This window comes from Oryctolagus cuniculus, chromosome 11, assembly GCF_964237555.1.
Source record: "Oryctolagus cuniculus chromosome 11, mOryCun1.1, whole genome shotgun sequence".
Taxonomy (NCBI): domain Eukaryota; kingdom Metazoa; phylum Chordata; class Mammalia; order Lagomorpha; family Leporidae; genus Oryctolagus; species Oryctolagus cuniculus.
Window position 1 is genome coordinate 80,743,420 of NC_091442.1, and position 27,908 is coordinate 80,771,327.

Consider the following 27,908-nt stretch of genomic DNA (forward strand, 5'->3'; position numbering starts at 1 on the left):
TCCAATCAATAACTGTGTTAAGGATATACTCCCTGAAACTATATTTATGTTATTGATTTGGTGATATATGATTTGTGTTCAAAATATATTACTTTTCACTTTAGGAAGAGAAAGTAGACAAACTGCTAGTATCTGCTATACTATTTATGCATTTCAGTGACCCAAGAAAATACAAGCAATCGTCCCCCAAAAAGAGCACAAAGCATTGTCATTTTGTCAAATGGCCTTTTTTTTTTTTTTTTTTTTTTACAGGCAGAGTGGACAGTGAGAGAGAGAGAGAGAGAGAGAGGTCTTCTTTTGCCGTTGGTTCACCCTCCAATGGCCGCTGCAGCTGGCGCACCGCGCCTATCCAAAGGCAGGAGCCAGAAGCCAGGTGCTTTTCCTGGTCTCCCATGGGGTTCAGGGCCCAAGCACTTGGGCCATCCTCCACTGCACTTCCTGGCCACAGCAGAGAGCTGGCCTGGAAGAGGGGCAACCAGGACAGAATCCAATGCCCCAACCGGGACTAGAACCCGGTGTGCCAGCTCCGCTAGGTGGAGGATTAGCCTATTGAGCTGCGGCGCCGGCCCATTTTGTCAAATGGAACACATAATTTCTGATAAATTATTCTATACTTTCTAATAATTCAATTGAAAAGGTTATCTTGAAGAAACCTATGTTTACAAGTTGAAAACTAAAGTTACATTAAACTTTCTTATTACAATACACAGGGTGCAAAGCATAGTTATGAGAACTTAGACATTTAGTGTTGATATACAAGATCATTAAATGTTGCACGGACTCATTATATTCACAATAGTTTTAAAAATTGGATAAAGTTGGGTGAGATAGACATGTAGGATGTGTTCCAGTAGGATTTAAAGTAGCAGTAAAGGCACAAAAAAGTAGAGAAGCATGAGTGTTGGTTAGGTAATTTTAAGAACTCCTCTTGGCTAGAAAATTTACTAGGAGACAGGTAGTAAGGTAGGTAGTAAGAGCGGAAACTGAAGAATGTATCATGGACGTGCTTGAGTGTCAGGATTTACTTGGAATCTGCCACTAATGAGCTGCATATTTTAGGACATTTCTTGTATTTCTTTGGGCATATCTTTCTCCATATATAATATTGGAGCAAGCCTAGATCCATTTTTTTTTATTCTTTCCAGTTCTAATATTCCATTCTGGAGAATAAGTTAAGTAAGCAATATAACATTTGAAATCCTCTAGGCCAGAAGTCTTGTAGGAAGCTTTGAAGCTTGACTTAGTGTGATAAACATGGACTTGTAGCAGAATATAAACACAAATGGATTTGTAAAGGTTGAATAATCATGATGATATTGATTACTTATCTACAATAATTGAAAGAGAAAAGGGAAGAGTCCACTATTGAGGTTTCAAGCCCAAATGTCCAAAGAAATTCATCGCCCTCTGAGTGAAAGTAAAGAAATTAAAGGCAGAGACAGATGACAGATTAAAAAGGTAAATTGTAAGTGTGAAGAGTATGTAAATGTACAAGTCTTTTATTCAGTTGATATGAAGGACTGAAAGTATGAAGCAGTGGTTCTTCCAAGGAATAGAGCTGTAGTTTAAATGTTATTAGAGAATAAGTCATTAAGCAAAAGTATGCAGAAAAGTGCTTGAACAATAAAGACATTCCTCTTGGCATGAGGATCATACTGTCAAGAGGTAGGAAAAGGAAGACTATTGCATGAAAGAAGAAGTAAGAATGAAGTAGACAAGTAAGGAAAGGTTATTGGTATGACAGCCTCTGAAAGGGAGAAAATTACAAAGATGGAGGGGTGGACAATGGTCAACTACATTGACATTAGAATACAGGGAGATCTGAGCCCAACTTACTGATCTGAAAGATAGGAACTTCAGAAGTACAAAGAGTAGAGAAAAAAATGCATTTCAAGAGATTAAATCAGGAGGAGTTGGTACAAAAATAGAGGCTGCAACTGGATCATTATCTTGTAATAAGTCAGAAAACATTCATGGACCAGGAAACTAAATTGAGTTTGGCTAAATCCTTGAAACTTTCTGGAGTTTGGTGGTGTGGTTTTTCCAGTGCTATTCTAGGAATTATAGTATGGTACCTCTTTGAAATCATAGAGAAAAATCAATGATATAGAAATGTAAAGAAAGCACATTTTATTTTGTCATCTGTACTGCTCTTATTTTTGTTTGAAGTTGGACAGTATAAAATAAGACTGATGGACTTATAATGTTCATTGAGAGGTTCACAAAATATTTTTCTTCATTTTGGGTCCTGTTTATAAATTTATTTTTAAAATCAATATCTCATCCCATTGAGACAATTTGGTTTTTATTTTCCACTTACTCTCTGATAGTATTGTTACTGGGATAGTTTGATCTGTTGTGGCAGGTTGTCTCAATGCCTGAGGTGACCAGAATACAGAATGCTTTATGTGCAAATTACAACATATGTAGTGTGCCAAATGTAAAAAACAAGTGCTCTGTGAACCTGAAACTTCTTTCTATATGAGGATGTAGCCTTCTTGAGCTATTTCAAGTACTCTATGAACCCGGAAATTCTCTCCATATAAGATGTGGTCGTGTTGAGCAATTTCAAGGACCTGCATGCTTCTACCACAGAGTAGCTGAGTGGAGTGATAATTAATTTAGGAAACATATCATTACCCTAAACTGCCTTTTCCTTGAAGAAAACACCCTCCACTTGGGAGCCAAGCCATTAAATCAATTGCAGTGGGCTCCCAGTGATCCTTCCCACCCTCATTCCAACACCTCCCTGTTCCTGTTTTCTTGGAGGTCTTAGAGACCACGCATGTACAGCAACTGGATGTATGTGGAGTCATCACAGTCTACCTGAGAAATCCACTCACACATAAACTCGGGATCCTCACAGGCTGTGTGAACATGTCCTGGGTCTATAGATTCTAGCTGTATCTTTCAGAATACTCATTGGAAAATTGCTAAGTAGCTCAGAAATCAGTTTAACGTAATGGACAGATTTCCATTTAGTTTATAAAGTATTTCTCTTCAATATTGTGTTTAAACAGTATTTCCTTATATGTCTTTGAATGGAGATTTTTATATTAAAAGTCATTGCAGCTGTCATTCCAAAATGCCAGAGGCTTCCATAAGTGCTTGTTTGATTTTGAAGTATTTAAATCCACTTTAATGCCAGTTGTATATGGATGTTTCTTTAGACAAAATATCTTTTGCTGTTTACCTCCTTACAAGATTGTATCCAGTTCTAAAGACCCAATATATATTAATTGACAACAACCAGGTTTTTATATCACTTAGCTTTCAAAAATATTTAAATTAAAAAACAAATTGCAAGAGTTTAGTAAAGAAACTAATGACTCTTATCTGAAATTCTTTTTGTTTGATTCTCTTCTAAGAAAGTAATCTATTATACAAGTGAAATAGTTTACTCAAATTTTTTGAGCCATTATCAGAAGTTGAATCATATATTAGATGAAATAATGCTATTGAAAAATATTAATAATACCACACAGCTATGAATTTAAAATCAGTGGTGACACAATTTCCTACAAAGGATGCGCTGCATATTTCATAGTGCATTCATAATCAAAGATCATGGTGTATATGTTACATTGCCATAATTTTCTAATTAATTTATTCTTTATATGTGTTCTTTATACATGTGTTCCAATTGCATTTCATTAACTCATAGTTGTCTTGTAAGTTTGTGCTTTCTTTCCATGTTCAAAGAATCTCTTTAATTCAATTTCTCTGTTTCTCCTCATACAGTCTGGCAGCCAGATATGCAACTCATTCTAATCACAGTGGAATTGCAACCAGTCAAAAAAAGCCTACTAGGTCAGTTAATGTCTCTAATTTATTGCTTGTTAGTGATATTCAAGTAAATGGCCAGTGATATTTTGTCCTCACACTCTAAACTTCTTTAAAACATGGAGACTTCTGTATGAATTAGTTCAGGCGGCTTTTAGTACGCATTCCCAGAGAGGAGCACATTTGTGTGACATAACTAATGCCTTTGGCTTCTATCTTTGTTTAAACACGGTGCTACTGCACTGGGCTGAAATCTAGGTTCTAGATTTAGAGCAAATCCATAAAATAAACCATTCTTTCCAGATCACACAATCCAATCTGAAAGTTCTAGACCAAGATTGTCATTGCTTTTTAAAATTTTTTTTGAGATGAGTATGCATTATTGTACTTTTTAAAGCACAATTCAGAAATATTGATAGATTTTGGTAGGGAACCTAGGACCATGTCAGCCTGGACTGTTCTTTTGTCTATAATCATTTAAATTTTTTCTTCTTTATGTTACATGCATCTTAAAGACTGAAAATAAATGATAGTACATATGTGCTCTTTGGAAAATAATTCTACATAAAAATGTGCTGAAGGAATTTGGCTTTAAAAAAAGTTAAGTTGCTGAAGGCATGATAGTAGCATGGAATAGCCACAGCAAATGCCCTATTCATCTCTGATTATTATGGAATTCTATGGACCCTCTCATTCACTGGAAAAGTGTCCAGTGGTGGTTTATTAGTCCCTATTTCATTAGTGAGATCTATTATGCCATGCTTGATCACAAGAACTGCTTCTGCTGTCTTGATGTGAGGTAGGTGCCTTTCCCCTTGCCTTGGTTTTCTATTTTCATTTCTTTAGTAGTTGAAATGATTCTGGAGAGACAAAAAGAATATGCAGTTAAAACTTAGAATAAGTGATATGAATTAGGATGTTTAAGGATCTGCCATGTGTAGTGAATATTTTTATTACTCCTTCTAATATGTAAGATACATTTTTGATAATTTGTTGTACTAGAACTCCTTCCTCTCTTCTCTTGCTTCATCTCATTTCCCTTTTCATTACTTTGAAAAATCTAGAGGCTCCGGCTGCCTGTCAAATTAGGGTAATGAGAAGAGCAAATGTATTTTATAATGTGTTTTAATTTGCTCTTCTGAGGACGGAAGATCACTTGGCTTCATAGGTCACAGAAAGATTAAAATGCAGTTTAATTGCTTCCTAGAAACAGGTCAAGTTTTATTGCAAGGAGGAAGATTTTGTGACAAAATTTGTTTATATATATGAGGTTGTAATGAACTTCCTAAGTCTATGGTTATGTCTCGAGAAATAGTGCTCAGATTTATTATAATTGGGACATTTGGCCAAATTAATTAGTTGAGTTCTCTCTGCAGAGTACAATCACAGGAACTGTAAATTCCTACTGTCTGTGGTTATTGTGCTAAACTTACAAACCCTTGTAAATGCACTTGAGCAAAAGTTCAGTGCTGAAATAATTTGGAAAAGATTCTAATCTCGTGTATGACAAAACCTCTAATTAGAAAAATAGCTGAAAAGACTGTTTATTAGCCGTGTGTATTTAGAAATTAAAACAGTCATATTTTGAAACTCTTAACTGTTTCAAAAAATCAACAGTCGTAAGTTGTCAGTGGCTTTTCCTGATGTTTGTTCGATTTTGTGACACCTGTCACCATTATAAAAGCATTTAATTTTTTCTCTGAAGATTTAATTTCCTAATAATTTTTGGAAATAATATAGCCAAGTAATATTATAAAGGTGAGTTAATATTTGAATATTGTAATAACTGAACTGTGAAATTTTGATGTATTGGGCACCAGTACAACAGATATAAACAGTTGTTATTTGAAAAATTTATAAGACAGAATTGTAAAAAAATTCAGGGCTGTTTTCATAGATTCTGGATTCTTTTTGTTGGAATTTTTTTTAAACAGAGTTTTCAGAGTAGTACACAGGGACACTCACACGGTGGCAGCAAATACCAGCAAAGATGTTAGCATCGTTCAATCTTGAGTTTTCTAAATAGACATTACAGTTATCAGTATTCTTAGTTTTTGGTCTTAACTTTCTGTTTTAAGTTTATTACACATATACAATTCAAATATATGTAGTCTAAAAATCAAAATCTAAGAATGTCACATTTTAGGCACAGTTCATGAAATAATTGATCATTGTAATTTTAATGGGGAGATTGTGAAACAAATGACCTGCACTGATATTTAATTATATAGTTCAAATAAAATAACAGTAGGTCATAATCTCCTGTCAGCTTGCCTCTAATTGTAAGATGATCTGCGCCTGTTTTCTCATGGCCTGTCCTTCACACATGAAGAAAAGTGAAAGCTACTGTCACTGTAGTTGCATTTTAAGTAGTCATTCTGCTAATAGCGATTTTCTTCTTCTGAAACCTGCATCTTTTCTTGTCTTGTGTCCTCTGTGATCAGCTGGCCACACTTGTAGGATAATCAGCTAACATCTAGCCACCTATTTTACACAAGAGAATGAATGAGAGTTTTTGTGAGAGAGCCCAGTGAAATATATTAACTCATTAACCCTGGTCCCAGCAACTTAGATACTCAGTTGTCATTTGCTGTTGACAGTGTGTTCAGTAACTTTATTCCAGTTATTAATATGGAAGTTAACTTAGGCTACATAAGATAAAATAAAATGTCCCATACATTGCAAAGAATAACTTTAACTGCAAATAGCTAATAAATATGCTGTTTCATTAATTTTTCATGTAATTGTTCAACATTTAAGGAAAGGTTTCACTTCTCAGGGACAGGGTATCAATTTTTGAGTTAAAGATTACTTTAGTTTTTCTACATTGTTACTATTCTTTGGGGGCATACTTATTGACAGCTGAACTGAGAGTTGCCTAAAGAATTTTAACCCTATATCAATTCAGTTCTCCACTGCTAAGTAGATTTTAGAACATCGTCTATTGTGAATTTCCCATGAGCTCTTCCCTGCTTAGAACCCCCACTCCTAATCTTGCTGTAATGTACAATAATGATGTAATTTTCCATATACTCTTTCAGGCTTCCAGGGCCCTCTAGGGTGCCCGCTGCAAGCAGTAGCAGCAGCAGCAGCAGCAGCAAGGGCCAAGGAGCCTCTAATTTAAACAGGAGAAGCCAGAGCTTTAACAGCATTGACAAAAACAAGCCTCCAAATTATGCAAATGGAAATGAAAAAGGTAAGTGTTCATCTGTTACATAATTACAGCATAAACCTAACACGAGCCTTGTGAATTACACCCTAAGTCTGATATTTTCCCAGTGCAACAGCCTTTAGATGGAAATGTTATCAGCTGAGTTTCCTTGTCTCCTTACTACCTCCTCCCCAATTCCATTTTTCTTCTTCTCCCCCACCCTGTGAATCTCATGAACATGCTAAGGAAATACTCAATTAGGTTTTTTCTTTATGTAGTTAATGATATGCCCAAGTGTAAAATCTGTTTCTCAAAACATCTTCCTTCCTGATGCATAAAAATAGCATTTTCTTATGCCTTCCATGTTTTATGAAATTTTTTTCCTGAAATCATAAAGCTACATTGAATCCTCAGCTTCAGTTAGCATAGTACCATAAATATACTGGGCAATTAAAAAGTTTGAGTGTCATAAGTTGAGATTGAATGATGATAGGAATTTATACTTCCAAATAGTGAGACCCAGAAATATTATCAGTTTTTCCTGAAAGACAAATTATACATATTCCTTGAAACAGTGCATAATATGAATATCAAAACACAAAATCATTAGGAAGAAGGCATAGTGATTGGAAGTGTGTTTTAAACGCAGATTATAAATGAGTTAGAAGCCACATTGTTTTTTGGTGGGCAACATGTGCATTTCGACGTGGTGCTTCTCACTGCAGGGTGGGGAGACTGAGGAGAGGTTGGGTAGTATGCATGTGAATCATAAAGAAATCAAGAACCTATAGTGTTGCAATGGATGGGATTATGGGAACACTTAGGGTGTTTTGCTGGATACAAGGGTTAGTGTCTTAAAATCAAAAGAAATTCAATATTCTCTTCATAGTAATGGAATCTAGATGAAACAGCATTTGAAAGAAGTGGTGAATTTGTATAGTTAGTAGAACACTTAGCAAATGCACTTCGGATAACACAACAAGTGAGACTGCTCCCTCTCAATTAGGTAATTACTAATTGTTACAGATAGGCAAATGATAAGCAAACTTTCTCAGACATGAATTGACAGATGTGATCTATGAATTAGATACCATTTTCAAGAAAAATTCCCCCATGAAAGCAAAATTGCAGACTAATTCCATGAGAGCAGAGCAGTGTGTTGATCCCTACAATATATTTCTAGGTCTTGAATTGAATGTAAAAAGAGAAGAAAAAACTGTGTATTTGGAAATTTAGACTTTATTTTTGAAATAAATAATAAAATCTTTGATAGAAGAGCCCAAGAATTATTTCTGACGATATATATTTTCTTGAAGAGAAGGAGATGATAGTTCTTCATTCGAAATACATTTTTCAATTCATGACTGTGTTAGAGTCATTCAGGTTCAGGCAAATACTTCCTATATATACTATGAAATTTCTTTAGGAAGCTAAAAAGCTTAGAAATACAGACATGTTCAGTGGACTGCCAAATTGCCCACATAGGCTATAAGATACCACAGTCTTTTTGATACTTTTGCAAAGGGTTACTAGTAATGGCAAAAAACTAAGAAATGATTAAGATAATTGACATTTTAATATCAAAATGTATGTTAATTTTTCAAATGGAAATATTTTCTTTAATTTTACTTATGGTGTCTATAGTTAGAAATTCAAAGATAGATTTTCATGAATATTTTTCCATGACCACTCAATCTCCCTCTATGTGTAGGAACAGTGTAAAATTAGGAAGTGGTAATACTCATAATAACCACAAGGTGGAGGCAGATGTAATGTAATATGTGGTCTGATAAAGCAGCTATACTTAGGTGTAAATCTAGAGAAAAAGGCAATAATTTTCATAATGAATTAACCATTAATTTTAGTTTCAACTAAGAATTCCAAAACACTTAATGTACGTGACCTCACATTTGCAAATATTTATAATACCTGAAATGTAGGCATTGTATATGTGGGCAATAATAAGCTTGAATTGCATCATATGATATAATACAACCATTTGGAGTTTTCTGCTTACAACATGAAATTTTCTATTAAACATAGGGTTATAACTTTATATTAATTTTTCTCAGTAAGTTTTTATCTTGCTAGTTCATATTTCTAAATTATGTTAAATTAAATCACAAAAGTAAATTTAATTCATAAAATAATATAAAATTTAATCTGTACCAGAATTTTTAAGAAATATGTTTTGTTTAATCTTTCTGACCTGAGATTTCATCTGCTATCAAATTGATCTTTGTCTTACACTGGTTTATATGTATAATTTGACTGTGACTAAGTAAGGTAAAAAATAAACAAGAATTTTCAGAGGCTACAATGTTATAATGACAGAATTCAGAGAGTAATAACTTGTTTAATTCTAAGGTCATTTCCTCCTTAGTTACTGGAACATTTAAACTTAAAAAGTGAGATGTTTCAATTAAAGGAATAAGCAAATTATCTATAATATGCTCCTCAAATACTTTTATATAAGAATATACTCTTCATATTTTCTTTACCAACTCTTGGCTGGTGAGTCATACAAATCAATTAAGAAATCTTTAGAATTTATAATTAATATCAAAGGTTTGTTCCCAATTAAAGCAATTTAATTTTCCTATTTAATAAAACAAACTGTTGAAAGCAAAATAGCATTTAACAAGTATTATTTATTTTAAAAATTAGCTTATTTGCAAATGATGTAATATCTCCTGAAAAGAAATCAGTGGAGAATCATAAGCTACACTCAAAAGATACATCTAGTATAATCTTAATAATAAGGCAATTCAAAAAATTGCTCACTTCAGCATTTCACCAAACGAATTAAGATATCAGTGCACACTGTCGTACATTATCACTTCCAGAGAAGGCTGAAATAGGAAATTTTACAATAGAATGCAATGCCATCTAACCATTTTATTGAAGTAGAATGGGGAACAGATTTTTCAGAACAAATGATGAAATGACAATGGCATCATTTGTACAGCATTTCTTTTGAAAATCCTTCAGTTTCTATGCCTGATGACCTATCATTCAGAAACTGGCAATGAATAATACATTCTGGCATCAGCATTTATCAACGTGTCCGTGCGCCCTAGGAGAGTGCTGTAGAAATGTGCACGCTCCAAAGAAAACCAACTAGTTGTTCAGTGGAAATTAGATCTTGTGAAAACCATGATGTGATTCATTTGGATGTATGCTTTACATACCTGAAACAAATCACTTTTAGAGATCATTCTTGTTTTACAAAGTCTCTGTAATAATTCTAAAAAATGCTAACTGCCTTAATATTAAGAGGAATGTAAATATGCCTATCTTTATCAGGAAACCAGTTTCTGAGTTATAATCTATGAGTGTGTATTGTTTACCGAGTTCTTAGTGGAGAGATATTTTTCCATGTTGCTAAGAAACATGCCACAGCACCACAGGGATTACCACCATCTCTTAAATGTTTCTCCCTGGTGTTTCTGACATTGAACCTGTACATTCACTGAAGAGGAGGCTTCCTTTCCCTTCTCCTAAATTCTGATCAGACAACTATTGTGAAAGCTTGAACTTCCATTTACACAGGATAGAATTAGTAGGATTGATGCCAAGAATTCAGCAGCATCTTTATTCAGAGTTACAAAATGTAGGCATCATAGTGATTTTTTATTAGTCATGGAGTTTCAGTTGCTTATTGTCAAGTAAAACACAAATATTTTGCTCTTAAATGCTCTCTGTTTTTTTATTACTCTGAAATTACTGTAAAGAACTGAATAGCCATTTTTTTACAAAACAGTACAAATGTGTTGCGTCATTATATTACTTTACTGGTAATTTAATTATGTGCTTGACCATGACTTTTGTTTTATTACTTAAGCCTAAACAGCCTTAAATACTTAAACCTAAACGCATCATAATTTCAGAGCTCTAAGGGGTTTTCATGATTTGATACAACTAGGTACACATATCAGGTGTTGCAAGTAGACTTGGTCATATATGTTGTATGTTTATGGATAAATGCACACATAATGAGGTGCTCACATATTGTGGGGAGCAACCCGGACTGGACTGAGTTACTGGAATTAAGACTTATGCATCTGCTCTCCCACAATATGGCGCTGGGAGAGAAGAAAACAGCTTCTACACAGCTGCCTCTAGTTCAGCCAATAAACAGCAGGACCTGCTCCTGATTGGAGGAGAGCAGCGTACTCGGCGTGTGGGCAGCCGAGTTGGGATTGGCAGAGGAGGACTATAAAGGAGGAGAGAGACGGCATGCACCAGGAACATCTAAGGGGAACACCTGTGCAGCCTCCGAGAGAGCCGGCCGGCGGTGTGCCGCTCCCCTGCGGAAGTGGGGAATGTGGCAGGGGGAACTGCCCTTCCACGGAGGTGGAAGGGACAGTAGCCAACCCGGGAAGAACCAGCAGCAAACCCGGGGAGGGCCGAGCAGACGAAAGAACAGCGCAGGGTCCTGTGTTGTTCCTCCACGAAGAGGGGGAGCGACAACATATTATATTTGCCTGTACATAAATTACATGTCTTTTTGAAATGAGTGATGAGTGAAAGTTTCCTTGTTTTTCACAATACTCAACAAAGTGACACCCTTAAGTTTGCAAACTACACAATATAAGCACAAGTGAAATGCACACTGCTTCCAGGATCCCCGTTGCACACTTGTGAGTTGATTTTTTAATGTTTATTTGATTATTTTTTATTTGAAAGGCAGATTGGCAAAGAGAGAAAAAGGGTAAAAGATATATAAAAGAGAGAGAGAGAGAGCTCTTCCATCTGCTGGTTCACTCCCGAAATGACTGCCACTAGCCAAGGCTAAGCCAGTCCAAAGCCGAGAGTGTGGAACTCCATTTGAGTCTCGCACATGGGAGGAAGGGACCCAAGGACTTGAGTCATCATCTGCTGTCTCCCAGGATGAGCAGGGAATTACCTTGGAAGCAGAATATCCAGAACTTGAACTAGAAACTCTAATATGGGATGCGCAGGTTCCAAGAAGACTTAACTCATTGAGCCACAGTGTTCTCCCCTGTTGGGTCATTTTACAGCCAATGACTGAGACATTTCTGAAGCAATGATTTTATGCAAAGCAGCATGGTGAAGTAATTGATAAACCACTTAGTAACAAGATATTTGAATTTGAATGCTAGTTTTGTTCAATTATTTAAACATTTCAAAAGGTACTTTGATATGTTATTGCAAAAGAGTCTACATTATTCTCCAGAATAATTGCCATGGCCATAATGTTTAATCCTATCATTCTTTCTGTAACAATCTGTATGTGAGACTTAAGGCGTTCTTTAATTTATAGCACCATCTGCATCACAGAGCACAATGGCTGCTATGCAGAGCATACTTTAAGAGGAATTGTGCCATTGTCATTTCTGCTGTTCTTTTCAACTGTATGTTTCTGAGCTGAAAGGGTGCTGCCAACTAAATAGCACTCTATTCACTAATTAAAAAGAAACAGGTTAAGGCTGCTCCATGTATCCTTTCTCGGGCTGATGGTACTGTTGTAACACAACACAAAGCTGTATAGCTAATGGAGAAATGTCCCTGTCTGAAGTTTACTTTAAGCTTGCTGCCACTGCCCATGTTCACCTCAATGTATTGACTTTAGAACTAAATCAGCACTGTTCTCAATCATGAATATCATTTATTTGCAAAATGTGATAAGTAAACATCAATTCTATCTATTTAGATATTTCATCAATACAAATTGCTATCTATTCTCACATCAATTCAGTAGAATAGGTACAGGTAGAATGCCAATAACAGTAATATGTAGTGTACTGAGTGGAGAGTGTCCTGGAATGTGTTCTCCTCGTTTGTAGTCTGCTCAATGAGGAGGAAGGAGAATATTCTGCAGAGAGTTACCCAATTAGGTTCACTGTATGACAAACATGTGGCTTCGTAGTTCGTAAATCATATTATTCGGTTTGGGTAGAGTTAGGGATGGTGGATATGGAGGTGGAAGAAGAGGGAAAAGGGAACAGAAGAAAATTGCTGTCTGGGGACCAGAGAGATAAGATGGGACTGTAAGCTGAAACAGGTCATGAAAATAAATGATACAAATCCATTTCAGAAATGCCTTTAACTATGTGCATTAAATGTCTGTTCTTTTCCCCATAGTAAGACTCATTCATAGTCAAAAGTTGAGTTTATCAACATCTGGAAGTGTATCATTGGACCCAGGATACTTATTATTGAATATATTAATTGTAGAGGCTAGAGTGTGTGGTTGCATCCCGTCTGTAAATCTACAGATGCTGGCAACTCAGCTGCTGTTGTTGTGCAACTTGTATTGTGAGGAGTCCAGGGAGACTCTTACTATTCTAGTTCCTTCCTGATGTGCAGTGACCTATGATTTGCCCTCCTAATGAAACTTGAAGCACCACATTGTTGGTATATCGAGACAGACTGGGGACTGATTTAGACCTGAGTTTACATAAGTGTGTTATATGTGTGTACTCATCTGAGAATTATTTTACAGCGGGTTCCATGACCATTACTGTGGGCTAGTGGTGAATACCATAATCTGGAGTCCCTGTTGCCTCATTTTTTAATATAGTGGTGTTGAAACTAGACTTCTGCACTGGAACTCCTAGAGCAGTCTATCTGGTTAATATCCCTAGCTTGTTTTCTCCTTTTTAAGAAAGGAGCCACCCTTTCTTACTTTCCTTGTTTCTCAACTATTATAAAGCACCTTGACTCATTCTTATCCCCACCAAAGCTCCTAGGAATTTAGGGATGTGAGTCCCCCAGCTTTTTAATCTCATTTTTAATACACAGAAGATAAACACTACATATAATGTGATATAAAAGGATGTTAAGAACACCTAAGGAGCTTGCTTTGTTTTAAATAATTCTTTTCCTTAAACATATGGGTAGACTCAGGGTTAACTCAGATCATGAAAGTCCAGCTTTACGAAATATGCTTAAGGATGTGCTACATACAGAAACAAAGAAAGATAGTCATCATTATGAAAGAATGTGAAGGCAGAAAATCTCCCAGTAAAAGTACAAGGGAAATACAAAGTCAACAATAAGAATATTTATGGAAAAAGGGTAGGACCAAGTTGTTATTGATAGTAACCTTGAATGTAAATGTCCTCAATTCTCTAGTTAGAAGATACAGACTGGCTGAATGAATTGAAAAAACAAGACCCATCTATTTCTGCCTACAAAAAACACATCTCCCTAACAAAGATACATGCAGATCGAAAGTGAAAGGAAGGAAAAAATATTCCATGATAACAGAAAACAAAAAAGGCCAGGTGTAACCATCATATATCAGCAAAAAAATAGACTTTAATACAAAAACTATTTAAAAGAGATGAAGAAGGGCACTATGTAAAGATTAAGGTATCAATACAACAGGAAGATATGGTTATAATAAATGTACATGCACCCAATTACAGGGTGCCTGTCTATTTAAAAGAAATGTTAATGGATTTAAAGGGAGATATAGACTCCAATACAATAATAATGGGGGACTTCAATACCCCACTTTCATTAATGGAAGGATCAACTAGACAGAAAATCAACAAAGAAACAACAGAGCTAATCAACTCTAAGAACCAAATGAACCTAACTGATATCTACAGAAATTTTCACACCACAGTTGCAGAACACATATCCTTCTCATCAGTGCATGGAACTTTCTCTAGGATTGACCACATGCTAGGCCAGAAAGCAAGTCTCAGCGAATTCAAAAAAATCAAAATCATACCATGTATCTTGTCTGGCTACATTGAAATGAAGCTGGAAATCAACAACTCAAGAATATCTAGATCATATGCAAACACATGGAGACTGAACAACATGCTCCTGAAAGAAAAGTGGTTCAAAGAAGAAATCAAAAGATAAATCAACAAATTTCTGGATATGAATGAAGATGACAATACAACATATCAAAACTTACAGGATATAGCAAATGCAATGTTAAGAGGGAAGATTATAGCATTTGGTGCCTACATGAAGAAATTAGAAATGTTCAAATAAATCAGCTGTATTCCAACAAATTGGGAAATCTAGAAGAAATGGACAGATTCCTAGACACATAAAATCTACCAAAATTGAGTCATGAAGACATAGAAAACCTAACCAGACCAATAACAAAACCAGAGATTAAATCAGTAATAAAGACCCTCCCAACAAAGAAAAGTCCAATATTTAAAGAAGAACTAATTCCAGTTTTTCTCAAGGTATTCAAAACAATTGAAAGGGAGAGAATCCTCCCAAACTCCTTCTATGAAGCCAACATCACCTTAATTCCTAAACCACAAAAAAGATACATTAGATTAATAGAACTATAGACCAATATAGCTGGTGAACGTAGATGAAAAAGTCCTCAACAAAATATTAGCTAATCAAGTCCAACAACACATCGGAAAGTTCATTCACCTGGACCAAGAGAAATTTATCCCTGGTTTGCAGCGATGGTTCAACATTCACAAATCAATGTGGTACATCATATTAACAAACTGAAGAACAAAAAACATATGATTATTTCAGTAGATTCAGAGAAATAATTTGAGAAAATATAACATCCTTTCTTGATGAAAACTTTAAGCAGATGATGTATAGGAGGAACTTTCCTCAACACAATCAAGGCAATTATGACAAACCCATGGCCAGCGTCCTATTAATTGGGGAAAAGTTGAAAGCATTCCCACTGAGATCCAGTACCAGACAAGAATGCCTAGTCTCACAATTGCTATTCAATATAGTCCTGTAAGTTTTAGCCAGAGCCATTAGGCAAGAAAATACAATCAAAGGGATAAAATTGGAAAGGAGGAAGTCAAACTATCCCTGTTTGCAAATGACATGATTCTATATATAGGGGATCTGAAAAACTCCACTGAGAGGCTATTGGAACTCATAAAAGAGTTTGGTAAAGTAGCAGGATATAAAATCCATATGAGATCACCATGTCCCACTTAATGCTGTTTACAAGATGTCTTTGATGTCTGGGACTATTTCTGTCCAACTCTGTGTCCCAATATATGAATATACTTACTTTAAATATAAACAAATAGAACAAGTTTTAATATAGTTCCCTAACAAAGTTTGGCAAATATTCCTCCTGCCTTGAAGGCCTGCATATCTCCCTTGTATCTTCTGTTTGGATCTCATTGTGCAGGCCCCTGTGATCCTTTAAAACTCTGATCTTCTCTATCATTTTATTTCTGAAATTCCACTCATTTGACATTTAATAACTGTCATAAAGTAGCATTTATCTGTTATGAATCTGCTTTAATACTTTCAACAGTATTATAATATGTCCTGGAGTGTCTTGAATACAATGGCCTCTGCACTGATGATATACCTAGATTAGAATCCTGTAAATAGTAGGAAATGAGAAGCATTGAATAGTATTTCTGGAAAATGTGGTGCAAATATAGAGCCGTAAATGTCGAACAGAAATCAGCAAAGTAAGGTCATTGTGTGAAAAGAGACATGTACACAATACTTGAAGAAATTGATTATGGTTGGAGAACACATTCTTAGCTTCCAAGTGAATCTTGGTAATTGAGAAATGCAATTCATTTGATATAACCCCACTAAAAGTATTAATTTAAAAATTATCGCTTTCTGTATTTCTTTATTCAAGGGATAGTAGTATATTTGATGAATCATTTAACATACCCATCTACATTTGAGGAATGATATAACGATTCATAGCATTAACCTAGAATCTCAGCTGATTCATTTCTTAGCTTTGTCACTTACAGATTATGTTCTTCTAGCCAAGTTATTTTACTTCTTTGTACCTATTTTTTCCAATGCTTAATAGGAGGAATAATGAAACCTTCACACTGTTGTAGGGAGGACTAATTGAGTTAATTTCTTCCAAATACTTAGTTCAGTCTGGCATGTGGTAAGTGCCATGTGCTTAGTTTAAAACTTTGACTCATACAAGTGTGGTCTTTGATTTTATAAAAAAAAAAGTGTAGTGGAAGTAACTGGCAATTAGAGTGATAATGGCTGTCATAGAAAAAATAGCTATGTAAGAAGCAGAACCACCTAATTCTAGACTTCATGTTGTGGTGGTCATAAATGGAGGTATGGCCAAACTGAGACCTGAGCAGTAAGGAAGAATTAATTTGGAGAAATATTTGGTAGGCATTCCAACCTGTAACTAGTCAGTGTGCTCTGTTTTCCACCAAGAAATGTTCACATAATTATGAAATGTTATTAGTCACTGGAAGGGGATTTTAGCAAAAATATACTTGTGTTTACCTATATTTATAATATAAATAAGGAGAAAATAATAGAAAACCATTCATAAGGGTTAAACTTATTTGAGTAGTTGGAAGTTTTAAAATTTGTTAGATTTGTTTTGAATCAATTAATGTGCTCATTTTTTAGAACACTTTGGTGTTGTATATGAACCTAATTATTCTCCACAAACATTGTAAACATGACAAAATTATAGGCTTTACATGAACTAAAAAGAATTATCAACTCATAATCATATGCTTTATATTCAAACCATGTAAGTATTTGGCTTTCTAGTGAACAACTACAATTTAACCTAGAATATATGGATAGAATTTTATTTATTATTGTTGGATTTTGTCAGCTGAAATGAGGAATTGTAGAGGGATATTGAGATTTAGAAGTCAATATTGGTATAGTAAAAATTGAAGAAAATTTAATATAATATGCATTTGCCTATGTTATTGCTAAAAGAAATTTTAGATATCAAGTATGTCATTTTAGGCAGAATTTTAAAAAGCTTATTTGACACACATAAAACTACAATCAATGATTTGACCTCTTTTTCTGTTGTTAAACTCTTATTTCTTTTGTTATGTTTCCATGTTCTTTTCAGAAAATAATCTCTGTTTCTCATTCCCTCTCTTCTCCCCACCCCTCCCTTCCTCTCAAATATGTATTAATTAAGAATTTGAGGGGGTGGCAATGAAAGTTTGGCCTACTGGTAAGATACCGGTTGGGATGCCTGCATCCCACATCAGAATGCCTGAGGTTGGGACCTGGCTCCACTATGAATTCTAGCTCCTGCTAATGAAGACCCTTTTGGCTCAAGTAATTTAGTCCCCGATACCAATACGGGAAACCTGGATTGAGTTCCTGACTTCTGGCTTCAGGTTGGCCAGCCATGGATTGTTAAGGACATTGAGGAGTGAATGGGTGGTTGGAAATGAACACACATACACACACACACTGCTTCTCAAATAAACAAAAATAAATATACCATTTTGAAGATTTTTGTTTATTTGATAAGCAGAGGTAGAGACAGAGAAGAGAAAAATGTTTTTTCCACTAGTTCACTCAGGGGTGAGCCAGGATTGATGTCAGGAGCCAGGAACTCCATCTGTCTGGCACGTGGGTGACAGGAACCTAGTACATTACCTGGGCCATCATCTTCACAGGAAGCTGGATTGGAAACAGAATAGCTAGGACTCAAACTAGCACTTCAGTATGGGATGTCAGTGTCCTGAGTGTCAGTTTAACTCACTGTATGACAAAGCCACTCCAACAAACAAAACTTTACAAACTGAGTAATATAAGTGTTCTTTAACAATTGTCTTGATTGCATGTTGCTTATCTTGTATTTTGACTTATTTGAAGATAATACTTAAAAGTACCATAATTTTACATTTATGAATATTTAATGATATGCAGTGAACTGCAATTTCTGAGTATTATGAAAAAGGTATTCTTAGTAAAATATTTCTATTGAGAATTTCATTTAAAAACTTTATACCTGTTTGTCAGTATCTAGTTTGTCAACAGAATGCAATTCCATATCCAATTTTGTCATCTCCCACCTCCCTGAAGTGTATGAAAGGGGAAGGGGCTTATGGTTGAATAAAACATAAATGACTGAGCCAGATTTACAAAGTTCCTAAATACCAACATTTTGGTTGGGTTTTTTTAACTCTAATATATTTGGTAAGATTTAATTTTATACCATGTTATAAAATCCTATCTCTGATTTAGCTTTCTGTTCTGAAAAATTTGACTTTATTAGACCTTAATCAGTACTAGATCACTCATAAAAATTCACATCATAGTTTAACTTCTGAGCGGAACGTAAGCAAATACTAGCACATTGCAAAGTATTTCTATGACAAAAGACTATTTTTCTATAGATTTCATAACATAGCTTGATTTTAAATTAAAAGTTAAAGTTTGTTCAGGTTTGTACAGGAGGCTATAGGTTTCCTGGTTCAGAGCACAGTTCTGAAATCAGTTCAAATTCAGGTTATGTGACCTTGAATAAGCTATATAGTCTTTTTGCCTTGGTTGTATTTTGGGGGAATGATAATATTAAAGAGTGATTATATTAATATGTAACTTGTAGGGTTGCTATAAATACACAGAGGTACAGATAGATTGCTTTGTAGGTTGTCAACTCAATGGAAGCATACATTTCAAAGGTTATTTTGTGCAAATATAAATGAACAAAATTAACAAAACATATTTGTGGTTCATAAGCATATCTAAGCAGGTAACAATTAGCTAAGATCCATTGAATTTTAAAGCAATTTATCGGTATTCATTATGCAATGCATTTTCATAAGGCAGTGTGGAATATCCCCCTATTGGTTTGAGCTACCAAAGAATTGGGAAAACTTACAGAGAATTGCTTTGGGGAAAGCTCCTGTTTTGTTTGTGTTTAGATATCTTTAACCAGCAACATTCATTTGTGTAAGAATACTTTCAGAGGGGGAAAGCATTTTTCTCAAAAAACGTTCTCTACGTTTTTGAAAAGAAAAAAAAAACATCACAATACAGAAGAGATTGCTTTTACATAGCATGTTTCTTTTCAGTTTTCAGAGAAGATATACGTGTACCTGTCCTTAGAAAGTAACAGTGATGTGATACGGAGGATCAAATTAACCCTGCTTTCCTTTCTTTCTTCAACCTCGTCCAGATTCCTCCAAAGGACCTCAACCGTCTTCAGGTGTTAATGGCAACATGCAGCCTTCTAGCACTCCGGGGCAGCCCCCTGCCTCTGCCATCCCTTCTCCTAGTGCCAGCAAGCCCTGGCGCAGCAAGTCCATGAATGTCAAACACAGCGCCACCTCCACCATGCTGACGGTGAAGCAGGCGAGTCCCGCCACCTCCCCCACACCATCGTCGGACAGACTAAAGCCACCTGTCTCAGAAGGAGCCAAAACTGCTCCCTCGGGACAGAAATCCATGCTTGAAAAATTCAAGCTGGTCAATGCCCGGACTGCTTTACGCCCCCCGCAGTCTCCCAGTTCAGGACTCAGTGACGGCGGGAAGGACGATGACGCCTTTTCTGAATCCGGTGAAATGGAAGGTTTCAACAGCGGTCTGAATAGCGGTGGCTCAACCAACAGCAGTCCCAAAGTGTCTCCTAAATTGACCCCTCCAAAAGCTGGAAGCAAAAACCTCAGCAATAAAAAGTCTTTGCTACAGCCAAAGGACAAAGAGGAAAAGAACAGGGACAAAAATAAAGTTTGCACTGAGAAACTGGCCAAGGAAGAGAAGGATCAGGTGATGGAGACGGCGCCAAAAAAGACCTCCAAGATTGCAAGCTTGATCCCAAAGGGCAGCAAGGCAGCGGCTGCCAAGAAGGAGAGCTTAATTCCATCTTCCAGTGGGATCCCCAAGCCAGGCTCAAAGGTACCCATGGTAAAACAGACCGTTTCACCTAGCAATGCCCCGAGCAAAGAGTCAGACAAATTCAGGACTACCAAGGGAAGCCCTTCCCAGTCCTTAGCCAAGGCCACAGCCACCGAGAAAGCAAGCACACCCAACTGCCCGGCTCCTCTGGAAGGAAGGGAAGTTGGCCACGCTTCTCCCTCCAGTTCTTGCAGCATGCCAGGGGCTCAGAGCAGCGGGCAGAGCACAGGAAATAGTGCGGTTCACCTGCCTCAGCAGCAGCAACACAGTCACCCGAACACTGCCACGGTGGCTCCGTTCATTTATAGGTAAGGTGACTTCCGTTCATTCGCGTTGGTACGTCATCACCTCCCAGGGTGTGTAAAATATACCGAGGCTGATGCGGCCGTGCCATGTGTGGTCATTTTGGGAGCAGTGTTTCATTCTGAAGACAGAGGCCTCGATTTTCCCACGGGGAACTTTGTCTGGAAAATCCTCCTTAGTGATCTAGCTCCTATTTGGTCTCTCGCCCTCTGTCTTTCAGAAATTGAAGCCCTATGATGCACCTTTAGTCTGTGTTTATTACTATTGTTATTGTCACCATATTGCTACCTTTAGTAATGGCAATCTTTTAAAAATGATTCAATTTAAACAGCCTCACCGCAAATTTCCTTCAAAACATTCATGGAAAAGATGCACTGTCTTTTAGTTCAATTTTCCACACATTTTCGGAAGCCCCTCCGGCCAGTTCTTCACTATTTCATGTTATTTTTGTGTGGTATGTGCTTATATCGTGAAAGTTTCTGTCATAAAATTGATATGAATTTTCTCATTGGAATTCAACCATAAACCTATCAGAAAGAGATATTATCCTTGTTTTACAGAGGTGAATCCAAATAGTTCCAATCTCTTTAAGATCACAGAACGAGTAGGAATATGTCTTTAACCCAAAGCCACCTGACTCCAAAGTTCTTTTTTTAATCAGTCTGTGACACTCCCTCCTTTTTTCTCATCAGGTCTTTCTGTGTGTATACCAGGAGAAATAAGAGGCTTTATTCCTGGGAAATTTTGAGCTAAGAAAACATCCATAGTGTATTCACAAAATGCTCAATCAGAAGTCATTTATAATAGGAACTAATTACTATGCTAGAATAAGCTTCAAAACATTACATGAATATGTGTATAAATAATATAAAAATATAGCATATATACAGATGAAGTTGAAAAATAATTGATCTCTGTGTAATGAAAAGATCAATATTTGATGATGATTATTTTTCTTTTTCTCCACCCACTTGTAAATTAATGATCCTTCTCATACTCCGGTACCTGCTTCAGGTACTGAAGGTTTTCTTGGCACTTACTACAAATGGTCAGAAAATAAGACAAATAGCATAGAACTCAAGATAGCAAGAATCTGGTTAAGTGTTACTTAAACATGTTGTTGGAAGCTGCTGAAAAGACAGGTGAGGAGGGGCTGGCACCGTGACGTAATGGGTTAAGCTGCTGCCTGCAGCACTGGCATCCATGAAGGGACAGATTCAAGTCCTGGTTGCTCCACTTCCAATCTAGCTCCCTGCTAATGTACCTGGGAAAGCAGTGGAAGATGCCCCAAATCCTTGGGCCCCTGCACCCACGCAGGATTCCGACACAAAGCTTCTGATTCCTGGCTTTAGCCTGGTCCAGCCCTGGCTGTTGCAAACATTTGGAAAGTGACTCAGTAGAGGGAAGACCTCTCTATCTTTCCCTCTACCTCTCTACCTGTAACTCTACCTTTCAAATATATAAAATAAAGTAAATCTTTTAAAAAAAGGAGACAGGTAGGGAATATATACAGATCTTGCAAGTTCTATAAATAGAATGTTGGTTTCTGGAAGTTCCTGGACTTCATTTCAATCTAAATCCTGTACAACAAGATATCTATATATACCTTTGGTAACTATTCCTACAAATTGATATTGGAGGTTTGAATTTGTTATCTTTACATATCTATTGAGTAGATATAACTAAGATAAAAAAAGTCAAAAGTATCAGTGCCAGTTCTAGTCTCAACTGCTCCTCTTCCAGCTCTCTGCCTATGGCCTGGGAATGCAGTGGAGGATAGCCCAAGTGCTTGGATCCCTGCACCTATGTGGGAGACCTGGAAAAAGCTCCTGGTTCCTGGCTTTAGATTGGCCCATCTTGGACCATTGCAGACATTTGGGGAATGATCCAGCAGTTGGAAGATCTCTCTATGTCTTCCGTCTTTCTGTCTGTAACTCTACTTGTCAAATAAACTAAAAAAAAATTATTTATTTTGTTTGAAAGTCAGAGTTACACAGATAAAGAAGGAGAGGCAGAGAGAGAGATGTCTTCCTTTTGTGGGTTCATTCCCCAATTGCCGCAATGGCCAGAGCTGTGCCGATCTGAAGCCAGGAGCTAGGAGCTTCCTCCTGGTCTTCCCACATGGTTTCACGGACCCAAGCATTTGGACAATACTGCTTTCCCAGGCCATAGCAGAGAGCTGGATCAGAAGTGGAGCAGCTAGGACTCAAACTGGCACCCATATGGGATGCCAACAATACAGGAGGTGGCTTTACCCACTACACTACAGCCCCCCCCAAATTTTTTTTTTTTAAATTTAAGAAAATATTTCAATACACTGTAAGAAATCTTAGTAACTACAGCTACAGGAAATTGGACTAGACTTTGTTTTTAAGTCTTAAGATGACTTTAAGGTGACCATCAGAGGTATTTAATAAATAGTAAACTGATCAGTTGCCATAGTTTATGTAAACAGAAATCACCAAATAGCTTTTCCTTTATATGTCAGTCACTCATTCTGCAGATATAAAGATTTATAAAAATTCACTGGAAACAGTCTAGTGGGGATAATGATAAGAATGCATTCAAATATAATAAGACCAACAAACAGAAGACAGGAGCTCCAAGTCTCCGAATATAAAGACAGGGAAATCTTGATTACCCTGTTTTCATTTGTATACATGTATTGAAATATCACACTATAGTCCATAAATATGTATCATTACTCTCAGTAAAGAACTTTGCTGTGGGACATGGAGCTGAAGTGGCAGCTGAGTAAGCAGCTCCAGCAACCACCTCCTAGCAGGGGCACCAGCGTGAGAGTCTACACACATACCAAGCCACTTTCACAAGAGCTGAGAAGCTGGGTGAGAGACCGCAGTGCCCTGTACTGTTATAGCCATTAGACAAGTCACACTAAAGCTGCGAGAAGTAAAGACTCACTCATGTCACTCCTCCCCCAGCTCAAAGGACAATAGCACAGAGGTACTCTTCGCACTTGAGGGAGGGAGAGCAAGCTGGAATTCAGTGCCAGGCCTACTGTGAAAAAATTCAGTCTAGCTGAGTCCTCTGCCCCTGCTCCTTGGCCTGTACTCATAGAGTGAATATTTCGAGCCTCTGCAGCCAGGAGGCCTCTGCCACCCCTTCTCTAACCAACAGAAAGCTCAATCCCAGCCATGCAGAAAGACCAAGAGAAGGAGCTTAGGACCACTTCTTGGAGCTCAAAGCTGTATGTACTGAGTAGAGACCTGACACCTGATAAAGACCAAAGGCCTCTACCACCCTGCCTCTGTTCATAGACTGAGTCTCTAGACTTACCAGGTATCAGGTAGAGACATGTGCTTTTGTGAGTGGGACTGATTTTGGCATCACAGCCAACCTTGAGTGAGCCTGAAAGGCATCCCAGGAAATTGTGGGGTCCAGAGATTGTTGGACCCTGGTATGATCAGCAAGAGACTAATCTGGTGGCCAGGGTTCTGCCATTATCTCCCTCCTCCAACACTGAACATACAGCAAGAGGCCAAGGGACTGTGTCTTGAAAATCAGTGCTGAGCTGTTAAAAGCCCAGCACTGGGCAAATGCTAATGGTTTCTATCCCAAGGCAAGAGCTTGTTAATGGAGTCTACACTTGCTCCAATATCACGTGTTGTCATTCACTCTAGTGAGACAGACTTGTTTTGGCATGTAGCACCACCAGCCTCCTTCTTGCACACACCACACACCCTGGTGACTGTGAGACACAGGTGTGACCCACCCAGGGCCTGCCCGAGTAGCTGAGGAGATGCCTTATCACCCTCCTATAACCTTACCTGCAAGGAATCACAGCACAGTATTGGAATTCAGTGCCATGCTGGTAAAACCTAGCACTGGGCAGACCCTAATAGACCTTGTTCCCAGGGCAATTCTTACAGACAAAGACTCTGCACCTGCTTTGGTGCCAAGTGGAGTGCCCTGTCCCTTGTTGGATAGTGTTATACCTCAGCAAACATTTTCATTGGTTAATAGGTGCAGCATCAGGGTGTGAGACCACTTTTACAGCAGCAAAGAATGCTTAGAATTTTAGAAGGACAGCCACATATAAATCCAGGTCACTATGGTCCTTTAGTGCACAGATATCATACTCCAACAAGCACCCAGGGAAATATGACCTCACTTAAAGAGGAAAATAAGATGCTAGAAACCAATCACGTAGGAATAGAAATGCCTAAATGCTCAGCTGAATATTTCAAGATAACTGTTTTAAGGAAACAATGACATTCAAGAGAATACAGAGAAAAAATTCAGTATTCTAACAGAGCTATAAGTAAACAAAATCAAGCAGAAATCATTTGACTGAAAAATATACTAAGTGAAATTAAAATCAGAAGTCATAGCAAAATAGATCAAATGGGAGAAAGAATCAGTGAGCTTGAATGTAGGCTATTCGCAAATGCATAGTTGTAAAAGACAAAAAAAGAGGAATGAAGACAGGTTATAAGAATTATTGGATGGTATAAAAAGGAACAAATATCCAAGGTATTGGCATTCCAAAAGGACTTAAGAATGCCAAAAGGATAGAAAGTGTTTTCTAAGAGATGATGATAGAAAATTTCCCAAACCTGGGGAAGGATATAATTGCCCAGGTACAGGAGGTCACCAGTTGGATTCAAACTACTGAAATCTACTGCAAGACATATTATAATCAAGCACTCCAAAATCTGGTAATGAATTTAGCCAAATAGATAAAATATCTGTACAATGAAAAGCAAAAATCATTGATGATAGAAATTGAAGGAGACAGAAAGAAATGGAAAGACATACAGTGTTCATGGATTGGAAGAATCAGTATTATTAAAATGTACGGACTACCCAAAATGACTGACAGATTCAATGCTATCTGTCAAAATCCCTATAACATGTTTCCCACAACTCAAACAAACAAAAAGCACAAACTACTAAAATATATATACAACCATAGAAGACCCCAATAGTCAAAGCAATCTTGAGCAGAAAAAAAAATGAATCAGGAGACATTTCACTACCTAATTTTAGAATGTATTAACATAGCTGTAGTAATTAAGACAGGATGGCATTGGCCTGAAGCATGGGCATCTGATACGGGCACAGGTTCTAGTCCCAGCTGCTCCACTTCTGATCCAGCTCTCTGCTATGGCCTGGGAAAGCAGTGGAAGGTGGCCCAAGCCCTAGGCCCCCTGCACCCACATTGGAGACCCGGAGGAAGCTCCTGACTCCTGGCTTCAGATGGGCGCAACTCCGGCCTTTGTGGCCATCTGGAGAGTGAACCAGCTGATGGGAGACCTCTCTCTGTCTCTACCTCTCTCTGCAACTCTGCCTTTCAAATAAATAAAATAAATCTTCATATATATATATATATATTAAGAAATGATATTGATTTGTCTAAGCAACTTTTGCCCCCCAGTGTTTATCACAACACCATTCATAATAGCCAGGACATGAAAGCAAGCTATGGGTCTACCAACTGTGAATGACTAAAGAAAATGTGATACATCTATACAACTCAGCAGTATAAAAGAATGAAATCTTGTCAGTTGCATCAACAGTGAATGGAACTGGAGGTCATTATGCTAAGTGAAATAAACCAAGCACAGAAAGAAAAATATCATTATTTAACTCACATGTGGAGTCTATAAAAAATAGGTCATCTCATAGAAGTTAAAAATAGAATGTTGGTTTCCAAAGTCTGAGGAGGGAAGTGGAGAGTTAGGATTGGGAAAACGTTGATTGACTTGTGCTAGGTTGTAGCTAATTAGGTGTAAGCAGGTCTGGGGTTCTGTTCCACAGTAGGATGAAGATAGATAATGTTAATTTACTGTATCTCTCTCTAAAATCTTAGAAGGTGGGATTTTTTGGATGTTTTTACTATAAGAAATAGGAATACGAAAGAATATAAATATATTTGCTATGATTTGCCATTATATAACATATACACTTAACAAAACATCACATAATTTCCTATAAGTAGGTACAACTTTTGTATGTCCATTGAATTTTTTTAATAAAAAAATTTGCAAAGCTTGCCAGAAGAATATAAAACTATTGCTATTAAGGAAATACGAGGGTACTTCAAAAAGTTTTTTTTAAAAAAAGTGAAAGCAAACTTGAAGTTATTTTGGTGCATTTTTGACATCCATGCACAATATTTTCATGGTACACATTTTTTGTAATGCACATGAGTTCTTTTTGTACTGATTGGTTTACTTATTTGAAATAGTTACAGAGAGCGGGAGAAACAGAGAGCAAGAGATCGTCCATCTTCTTGCTCACTGCCCAAATGGCTGCAATGAACAACACTATGCCAGGCCAAAGCCAGGAATCAGGGGCTTCACCCTAGTCTCTCATGCAGGTGACAGGCCCAAGCATTTGGGCTGTCTTCCTCCTCTCTTCTCTCTCCCTTAACAGGGAGCTAGATCAGAAGTGCAGCAGCTGGGACACAAAACAGCACCCATATGGGATGCCTGCATTGCAGGTGGTAGCTTTAGCTAGTATGCCACAATGCTGGCCTCTATGCATAAGCATTTTGAAGACACCTCATATGCATAAATTTTACATTTCTTTCACAAAATTTATCTAACCATTTTATTTATTTTCTTTGAAATTTTTTAAAAATATTCTCATACATGCAACATATATAGTTAATGAAAAGCGGAGAAGTTTTTGCCTTACGTGACAGTGAAATTAATTAATGCATCACAGAGAAATTAAGAGATAAAACATAAAGAGTGAATTAGAATTTGTCAGGCAGAAAAGAGAATGGTCCAAATTTGATATTTTATAATCCAGGCATTATGGAAAAAATAATAGGTAAAAAATAATAGCTAAATTGCAAAGTTCTGTCTTTGGAGCAGTTGATGAACCTTAAATAACGTCTCAGAGATTCAAGAAAACTGTTGTTGGCACCACTCTAGAAGATCATCTGTAAATTTAACTTTGTGTCCAAGAAAAAACATGAAAAGAATAAACAGTGTTTGGTTTCGACAATCTTGCAGTAAACCTCACAAACCAAATTCAGAATTAGTGGTATGGATACCTTTCTGCTGAGAGAGTACCAAGTCACAGCACTACTCGG

At 36.9% G+C, this 27,908-nt stretch overlaps 1 protein-coding gene across 6 annotated transcripts in view; it reads left to right on the top strand.

Annotated features, from left to right (window-relative positions):
• The window catches only part of NAV3 (neuron navigator 3), a 430,062-nt gene that overhangs the window by 192,014 nt on the left and 210,140 nt on the right, over positions 1-27,908 (top strand). For 4 of the 6 annotated variants that reach the window (XM_051846465.2, XM_008256837.4, XM_051846466.2 and 1 more), the window contains exons 6-8: positions 3,742-3,810; positions 6,825-6,979; positions 19,821-20,847. In XM_051846465.2, the coding sequence (XP_051702425.2) occupies positions 3,742-3,810; positions 6,825-6,979; positions 19,821-20,847 (1,251 nt within the window). The remainder of the gene's footprint in view (positions 1-3,741; positions 3,811-6,824; positions 6,980-19,820; positions 20,848-27,908) is intronic. The other 2 variants (XM_051846467.2, XM_070052658.1) reach the window with 1 other exon arrangement.